This window comes from Physella acuta, unplaced genomic scaffold (genome assembly GCF_028476545.2).
Source record: "Physella acuta isolate Inbredline_101_S28 unplaced genomic scaffold, ASM2847654v3 ptg000981l, whole genome shotgun sequence".
NCBI classification, from domain to species: Eukaryota; Metazoa; Mollusca; class Gastropoda; family Physidae; genus Physella; species Physella acuta.
Window position 1 is genome coordinate 83,853 of NW_026732498.1, and position 9,171 is coordinate 93,023.

Genomic DNA, 9,171 nt, shown 5'->3' on the forward strand with positions numbered 1-9,171 from the left:
CGTTGTTTTAATTCCAATTTTCCAAAACATTATTTTCTTTTAGTTTTGAAAATAATAACACCAAACTAAATTATTTGTGCTCATTAAGACTTGTATTGTATTTTGGCTTTGTTAAGCCTCAGTTTTATTGAATAGTCTAGTGAGAGCTTGTATTGTATTTTGGCTTTGTTAAGCCTCAGTTGTATTGGTTTAGTCTAGTGAGAGCTTGTATTGTATTTTGGCTTTGTTAAGCCTCAGTTGTATTGGTTAGTCTAGTGAGAGCTATCAGATTGTATTGACTTTTTCATGTCAATTCAAATTATTAAAGCAAATTCTTTTTAACCAACTTTTTTGTTTAGTTTTTTTTTACCAATAACCCTACCACCGTATATTTGTACTCTGTCCCTTTGCCTCCCACCCCTCCCCCCTCTCTCTCTCTCTCTCTCTCTCTCTCTCTCTCTCTCTCTCTCTCTTTCTCTCTATCTTACCGGTACCTTTTGTACTTTTCCGGGTATTGTGAAAAAAAAGCTGGCGAATTAATCTGTTGCTATCTAATTTAAAGCGCATATCACTCTTATTGAAAGTCTTAACTCCTTACCTCCTACTGAAAAGAGTAACCCACATTTACGCTTTGGTTTCTTCTGTATACAAAGTTCAAGATTTAAATTATTACTAGCCGTCCCGGCCAGGCCCTGCTCTGGCTTCTGTGAAAAACCTTTCTGTTAAAGACCATTATCTGTGTGTTTAGTAATCATCATAAACCCGGCATTGCCCACCCAAACCACAACCAACCAAAACAACAAAACGCAAACATAACGCTAACACAATTACAAATACAAACGAAAACAAAAACCTAACAACAAACCCAACCACAACCACAAACACCAATACAAACACAAAGAAAAAACAAACAAAAAGCAAACGAAAACAAAAACCTAACAACAAACCCAATCACAAACACCAATACCAACAAAAAAAACGAAAAAGCAAACGAAAACAAACCAAATCCAAACGCAAAACCAACCAAAAACACAAATACAAACCCAAAGAAAAAAACACAAACAAAAACGAAAAAAGAAAGAACAAAAACGAACCAAATCAAAACGCACCACTAACGCAAACCCACCTAAACACAAAGAAAACACTAACGCGAACATAAACGCCCGGGGCGGAATCACCTGTTTTAGCTTAATGAACGACTATAGTACCCCAACTTATTCATAGTCTTTTGCACTCACTTAAACGAACGCGCCTGTTTCAGTTTAATGAACAATTTTAATACTCCAAGCTTATCCGTAAAATACCTACAACGTTTGCACTTGATCAATCCCCGCTAATTATGTAATTATTTTTTTTTCCCAACACCAAAACAAAGTAATTAAAAAGTAAATTATTTTCGACTAATGCAATGGTTTTATAAAGGGAAGTAATTTTGTTTTCCTAATTTATCAAAGGGAAGTAAGTGCTATAGGACTAAATAAAGACATAATTAGAATTTTTGTAAAAGATAATATTTTTTTTAAAACTTGTGTTTAATGAACATGCCGACAATTATTACTATAATTTGAAAAATGAAAATTATTTCCCAACACTTTCAATAGTAATTTTTTAGCTCATAAATTTAGACAAATGCGCACGATAATTTTCTAACACTTAAATTCATACAATTTCAACGACAAACATATGCATTACATACAGAACTGAGCTTTATATATTAGATTAACCTTAGCCAGTAGCGTAGCGAGGGGGGGGGGTCATATGTCCCCGGGCGCCGACCTAGGGGGCGCCAAAATGGGTTGGAAAAAAAAATTAAAGGTTTAGGGGGGTGCAAATCGAAATCTTGAGGGGGGGGGGGGAGTACAAATCAAAATCTTGAGGGGGGGGGGTGCAGATCGAAAAGTTTGTCCCCGGGCGCCGGGAAGGGTCGCTACGCCTCTGACCTTAGCTCTGACGGTTCTGCTCATCGTTCTATTGAATCCATTCTACATCGTCTTGCCGCTGAGGTCATACCAGGTTCTGACAAAACGACAAAGAGAAAATCCTTCGAACTATTTCTAGCATGTGCAGTGTCCAACTTGATGGTCAATGCTTCTGTCTACGCTGCCATCAGAAATGAGTATCGTGATGTTTGCAAGCGGATGCTGACAGTCGGCTCTGTGTCGGTGGAAGAAAGAACTACGCAAGCTACATCAAGTGAGGAACACCAGCTACGCAGTTTCATCCAAAAGCGAAGATAAAAATTCAGCGAAAGAAAAAGAATTGACATTCGTTGACGACGTTCCCACACAAGAACAACCGCAACAACCCACCGCCGTTGCTGTTGAAAGCGAAAGCACCACCGTCGCACGTGATTCTATTTCCGGGGTGGATCCGAAACCACGTCTGCAAGCTGCGGATGAGGTGTCGATTGGAGGTCAGAAGAAAGCATCTGTAGGCTTGGAGAGTTTAGACCCGCGTCAGGTGTTGAAAAAAAGAGGATGAAGTCAGTAAAACATCCGCTGGATCTGGCGTCTTCCGTTTTTATGAGAGACTGGAATCAGAAGACGTGAAAAATGTAGTTGTTATATCTTCTTGTTAATTTTTTTTTAAACCAATAAACACCGTGTTGGTTTCTTTTGAAAAAAAAGAAAGGGTTGAAAATTTTTTTTATAATACGTATGTTTATTATTACTTTTTTTTTGCTTTTGATACTTTTAAAAAATTCATAAAAAACGTTTTAATAACAAGCTTTTATGTAATAATGCACTAAAAAGTAGAAAATAAATTATAGACTACTATTTAAATAACTATAAAGAAAAGCGTGGGTCACTTTAGTATCTATTGGACACCTTTACTAATGTCAAGGAAGACACCCACGCTTTTCTTTATTGATATTTAAATAGTAGTCTATAATTTATTTTCTACTTTTTAGTGCATTATTACATAAAAGCTTGTTATTAAATTTGTAGTTCTGTTAAACTTTTCAGCGATTTCCGATAGCCGGAAGTATTCTAGTTTTTCAAAAGCCTGTAACTTGAGTACTGTTTCTGGGAGATAAATGAAATTTTAAATGTAACTAAAAGATCTAATCCTCTGCTTTCTATCAAATTCTATTTTTAAAAGTTTAAGTAATTAAAAATGGATTTAAAAATATTGTCTATATACCGAGCTGCCATCCCCCATCGTGTTATATAAGAGTATTCGAGAAAGTTTAGGGGAGATCACTCCCGGTTTTCAGAGCTTCGGTCTCGGAGTTCCTGTAGAGCCAATCAATGTTTGTCTTTCTAAAGTAAAGCTTCATGTTTTTATCTAGGCTTGATGAAAATAAATAGAAACGTTGCCTTTAACTCAAAACATTATTTTAAAGTTCTATGGATTTGCAAATCCTACAACATTGATTCTAAAAATATTATATTTCCGAATTAATTTAGGTTTATGTTTTTTTTTTTTTTTTTTTTTTTTTTTTTTTTTTTTACGGTGGCTGTGATTGCGAAATCTAAAAAAAAGTATCCATGTCAACAATAATAATGGAAGGATTCGCTTCAAGTCGGTCACTACATTGATATTTTTCTTCTTTCAAGTACTCTATTTATTTACTTAGTTTTTTCGGCACAATCCTCTTTTACGCACTAATGAATTTAATCGGATATTTCCGGTAAACAAATAACACAAATCACGAAGTTTATACTCTCTTCCGGAAATGAAACACTACTAGATTTTTATTTACAGCTTTGCAGGACATGTAAAACAAAAACACAATGCTATAACTAAAGCCAAGATGAACAAGCGCAAATGTTTCCCCCAGACATGTGAATTGTCAGTAAAAAGACGACGTGTACAGGAATGTCCACCGAGTTCACAGACTCCCGACCAGGGTGCGTGGGATGAAATCCCATACGTGGTGTTGCTGCACATCTTCAAGCACTTGGATTCTAAATCTAGATGCGCTGCGTCGACGGTGATTACTGCTACTAGATCTATACTTTTCGGGTAATCTCGCGATACAGCGTCGGAAATTATCCGGTAATGTTGGTTGAGTTTCGTAAACATTCGTTACTGTAAACCCATATAATATTTGACCGTTGAAATTTAAAGAAAGCCGAGTGTATTAGATTAATGTTTTAACTTAATTTTAAGTTTAATCGAGAGAAAATTAACAACAATTAGTAGATCTAGATCTAAATATTAATGATAAAGTCGAGTATAGTAATTCGTGTTTTATTTTAAGAAACCAAGAAATGACTTATAGAAGATTTGGGACAACTAGATCTAGACCTAGTAAAATAAATTGATTAGATCTACTAACTTAAGTAGTAAGAGGGACTCGTACAATGTTTAGTAGCAGCAATAATTAGCACATACACTTAAAATTATAAGAAATACAAAATAATTAGCAAACCAGTATTTAAAATGCAATAAAATTAATCTATGCAAATTTTTAAACAATTTTTTTTTTAAAAATATGGCGTCAAATAAAATATGGTTTACTGTACTTCTGTGGTTTCCCGAACGGCGCGACAGACCGCCATATTTTTACTGTTTTTTTTTACTGCTGTACCATTTCGTAATAATAACCGAAGCTATATCGTGATTTTACCCTATTTTGTTCTTGTTCATAATAAGACATACAATTCTAGTTCAATTTTTATAACGATTTTTCGTTTGTTTTGATTTAGGAAAGGTTAACGCTAAATGACATTTTTTTACTCTTTTTTACTGCTGTACCATTCCGGAATAATAACCGACGCAATATCGTGATTTTTACCACTTTTCGGTCAAACCACGACTATGTTCACCGTTAGATCTATAACGCATCGAACGGAATATAGCCTGAAATTCTAAAAGATTCAAAATTATTGTTTATTTGCTTCTACGAACGATCTCAGTATTTAATTTTACAGTTTACATAATTTTAGTATACATTGTTCCTTTTTATTAGTCTTGTACAATTTATATCAGTAATTAATCTTGTATTGTCAGCATTAGTTGTGTACACAAATATTCTAATCGTTTATCTTGTGTAGTCAATACTAGCTGTGTATCGATTATATTAGTTTTATAGAGCGTGTTTGGACATATTAGTTTTGTTTTGGAGCACTTGACTGCTACTTAGAAGGTCTCAAGTTCGGATCCTAGCCGGACTGGAGATTTTCTGACGTCCCTGAGTCCATCTAGCTCTGAGGGGTACCCGACTCTAGTTAGGGAAAGTAAAGGCGGCTGGCTATGGTGTTGACCTCCACTTCATACATGGAGATCAATAAACATATAAATTCTACTTCATCTACATCACAGAAAGTTAGTTCTGAAAGAGTGTATACTAGTCTATGAGAGTCTAATCTTATACAATATATATTTGTCTTGTATAGTATATATTCATCGTGTACAGTCTATATTAGTTTATTAGCTCCTATATTAGTCTTATCGTCTATATTAGTCTTGTAAAATATGTATTTTTGTTTTAGCCTACCTATAAGTTGAGTACATAATATGTTCGCCTTGTGTAATCTTTTATTGTAATATTCCTAATTCCCCATCCATAATAAACTCGTATGGTACCACGACAAAAGTAATGTAAACCAACGAAATAATACCTACATCTTTAAAAGTAGCTTAAACAGTCAAGTATGGTGTTGCCTAGAGGTAGAGTGCTAGCCTGCTAACCCGAAAATCTCGGGTTCAACTCAGTAGACCGTCCCTGAGTCCACCCAGCTATCATCAGCACATAACTTACGTTAAGGAAAATAATTCGACTGACCACATTATCCTTTGTATGTCGAGATCATATAAACAGATGCCCTCTACATCATCTGCCTAACGTTTCTTTTGCACAAACGGGATACAATGATGATGGTGTTTGTATGTCACACCTGTCAAAACTATTTTCCAGGTATGCAAGCGATGGAACTTCGCGTTTAAAAATGCATCGTTGTGGCGTTCTGTTGCGCTTACGATTGGTGGATTAAACGCTAAGCACACAGGTGAGATACAGAGTGGTTTCGTTATTTCATTGCACATCATCAATAGGGGATACGTTCGAATCATCTATATTCTAATGTACGTACGCATGACGAAAAGATTTAGAGATATAGAAAAACTGAAAGCAAGTATGGATAATCATTTAGTCAAAGGTAATATATGTTGGGTTTAGGTTAATGGTCTTAGGTTAAAGATTAGGGCTGTAATCGTGGTTAAGGTTAAAACAGTGGTTAGAGATACAGTATTGGCATGTGTTACGGCAATGGTTAGGGAGATAGTTTTCTTACGAACAGTGGAAGTATATAAATATTAATTGATGCTTCTAAGCATTTAACTTCCAAGGTTGAGATCTTCAAAATAACACCGAACTATTGAACGCATACTTTTTATGGAACGTTACTTTTTTTTAAAGGGTCCCCATTACATTGATTGGGCAGCTTTTAAAAAAAAATATAAAGGTTTGTGAGACAAAAAAACAAACAAATTTGTATGTGTCGGATATTAGAGTGGAATAAGTGAAAACGAATTTCTTTTTTCGAACCTGGGTGGGGTGGGCATAATGGAACTTTGTGTTGTGCAGATATATATATATATATATATATATATATATATATATATATATATATATATATATATATATATATATATATATATATTGATATTAAGCATCCGTTTTTCTCTCCCTGCTGTGACAGCATTCAAATGTATACGATTTTTGAAACTGTTCGGCCCCCACCTGCGAGAGCTGAGGATCAGCTGTCAGGTCCTGTCCTACAGCAACAGCCTGCTCATCACCGACACCCTGCACGCCATGTTCCTGCTGCTGCCAGAGTCCGGTCTGCGCGTGCTGGTGCTGGACAACCTGGAGGCGGACAACCACGAGTGCTGGAGGTACCCGAGACTCGCGGCCAGCCTCGTCACGAGCCTGGTCAACTTTGTGGATTCGCAGAGGAGCTTGGAGGCAAGGCTATGTACAATTTTTTTTTGGCTTGCTGTTTTTAAGGGTGTTTAAATCAGTGGCGTAGCCAGGAATTGGTCATGGGAAGGGTTAAAACATTTTTCCATATGTATACAATCTCATATATATATATATATATATATATATATATATATATATATATATATATATATATATATATATATATATATATATATATATATATATATATATAGGGGTCCATGGGAGGGGTTATAACCCCCCTTTGCCTACGCCACTGGTTTAAATTGTGACTATTTGGAAACAAAGTGATTGTTCGTTGTTGTGTTTGCAAATTTTTAAAAATCGTAAGCTGCATGTTTAAAGTTATTGAAAGGCTGTTTCTTCTACTGAGAATATAAATAACTATATAAATAACAAATAAAAGATGACGCTCGTTAGCTGGGGACAGCAACTCTTCTAGGAGAGACAACTTCAAAATCAAACAACTGCTGCCTTGTAGTTTGATCTTGGTTGAACAAAGGCTATGGAAGCAAATCCAAAAAGAAAATCTGGCTGCAATCGGAGTCAATGGCCTGAATGACGCATAACCAGTTGACACGTATCCTTAATTGTGTTGGAGGGGATCCCTTCCAACACTAAAATTAAGAACGAAGAAAAACAAATAAAAATTAATGATGAATTATAATAGAAATAATGAAAATAAGACACTGAACTAAAATTCGTCTAGCTAAAATCAAAAAGTTAGATTTTAAGAAAATAAAATTATTTATACTTTATAAACTACATTTTTCGTAAGCTTTAACGTATCGACAAGTAACATTTTCCCCCTACCTTGTGTAGAAATAAAAATTGAATGTTTGAACGTGTCTGGTCTAAAGCAATTCTCCATGAAGTCAGCCAAATTTGAAGAGCAGAACGGCATCAGGTTATTGCAGGCCTTAGGACAACCTTCAGCCTCAAACTTGTCCTCACTAGACCTGGAAGCTTTCTTCAGTGAACATGTTTCCGTCGCAAACTGCGCGGCGTTTAAAACAGCGTTAACGGTAAGATGTAGCTTTGTTTTATTTTCGAGAAAAAAATATTCATACATGTAGCTTTGTTTTATTTTCGAGAAAAAAATATTCATACATGTAGCTTTGTTTTACTTTCGAGAAAAAAAATTCATACAATCTTACCCTTTTCATAACCCTTATAATAATTAAACCAATAATAAACTTCATTAAAAATCGAGAGATTTCCTTTTTTTTTACTTACCTGATTTAATAAAATGTAGGTAGGATAGCGTAATCTGAGAAGGAGGGGAAGTGGGGGGGGGGGGGGGGGGGGGGGAAGAGGGCGCACTTTTGCTATATCGAAAATCTCGAGTTCTAATAAATGTAGGTATACTTATAAGAAAATCAACACGCTTGATTCTAAACATCACTTTCAACTTAAATATAACACCCTCAAAACTCTTCATTACACTGTCAAGTTTCATAACGCTCTCAAAACTCCAAATTTACACTGTAAAGTTTTATAACACTCAAAACTCTTACTTACACACTTAGACATTCTCGCACGTTGAGACGTTGGCACTAAACTACTGGTACCTGAGTGACGAACTCATGAAACAGATGGCGTTAGCTTTTCGTCGGCTCAAGCGTTTGAAAGTTACCTGCCTCTGGGACAGTGACAACGACGGTATGTTGCTTCGACATTCTTGAACGCTTGTATTTAATTCACAACTTATGTTTGGTTGTTTGTTTGTGGCAAATCTTGTATTTAGTTCACAATGTATTTTTGACTGATTTTTTTTATACTGTGGAGTTGTGGGAAATCTTTTATTTAGTTAACATTGTATGTTTGACAGTTTGTTTGTGGCAAATTTTGTAACTTAATAACTTAATTTTGACCTACTTCTAATATTGCGATTTCGTTTAAACTTTTATCGCTGATGACAAGGCAAAATATATAATTCTTAATCTAAGTAGACATAAAATCAACTATAAAACTTAAAATCAAATATTACTAAATCCAATAACAAAAGGTGATACAAGATTAAGTATTAACCTAGGCGGGGCATTGTTGGTCACGGATGGTTGGTTTCGCATATGAGAGCCCACCACTGACTGAAGGGGTAGATAATTGCCTTTTGGATATTGCAAGCCAATGATACGGTTTTAAAGCAAAATTCATGGTTGTAACCAGTGGCGTAGGCAAGGGGGTGGGAGGATAGGGCAGGTAGGGGGGAAGGGGGGGTATAACCCCTCCCATGGACCACTACCCCTATATATATATATATATATATATATATATAT

At 35.4% G+C, this 9,171-nt stretch overlaps 1 protein-coding gene across 1 annotated transcript; it reads left to right on the forward strand.

Moving 5' to 3' along the window:
* Positions 1-3,671: 3,671 nt before the first annotated feature.
* LOC131954223 (F-box only protein 39-like) lies at positions 3,672-8,577 on the forward strand. The gene is made up of 5 exons (XM_059317786.1): positions 3,672-3,916; positions 5,846-5,936; positions 6,630-6,895; positions 7,753-7,917; positions 8,422-8,577. Exons 1-5 carry the CDS (start codon positions 3,737-3,739, stop codon positions 8,575-8,577), a joined length of 858 nt encoding a protein of 285 aa, XP_059173769.1. The 5' UTR covers positions 3,672-3,736.
* The last annotated feature ends 594 nt before the right edge of the window (positions 8,578-9,171 follow it).

Excerpts from the sequence above, each read along its gene's own strand:
- LOC131954223 (XM_059317786.1), top strand. The coding sequence starts at position 3,737 with ATGAACAAGCGCAAATGTTTCCCCCAGACATGTGAATTGTCAGTAAAA. Across the intron at positions 5,937-6,629 it reads ATTAAACGCTAAGCACACAG|CATTCAAATGTATACGATTT; the intron begins GTGAGATACAGA and ends CTGCTGTGACAG. Across the intron at positions 6,896-7,752 it reads ATTCGCAGAGGAGCTTGGAG|CAATTCTCCATGAAGTCAGC; the intron begins GCAAGGCTATGT and ends TCTGGTCTAAAG.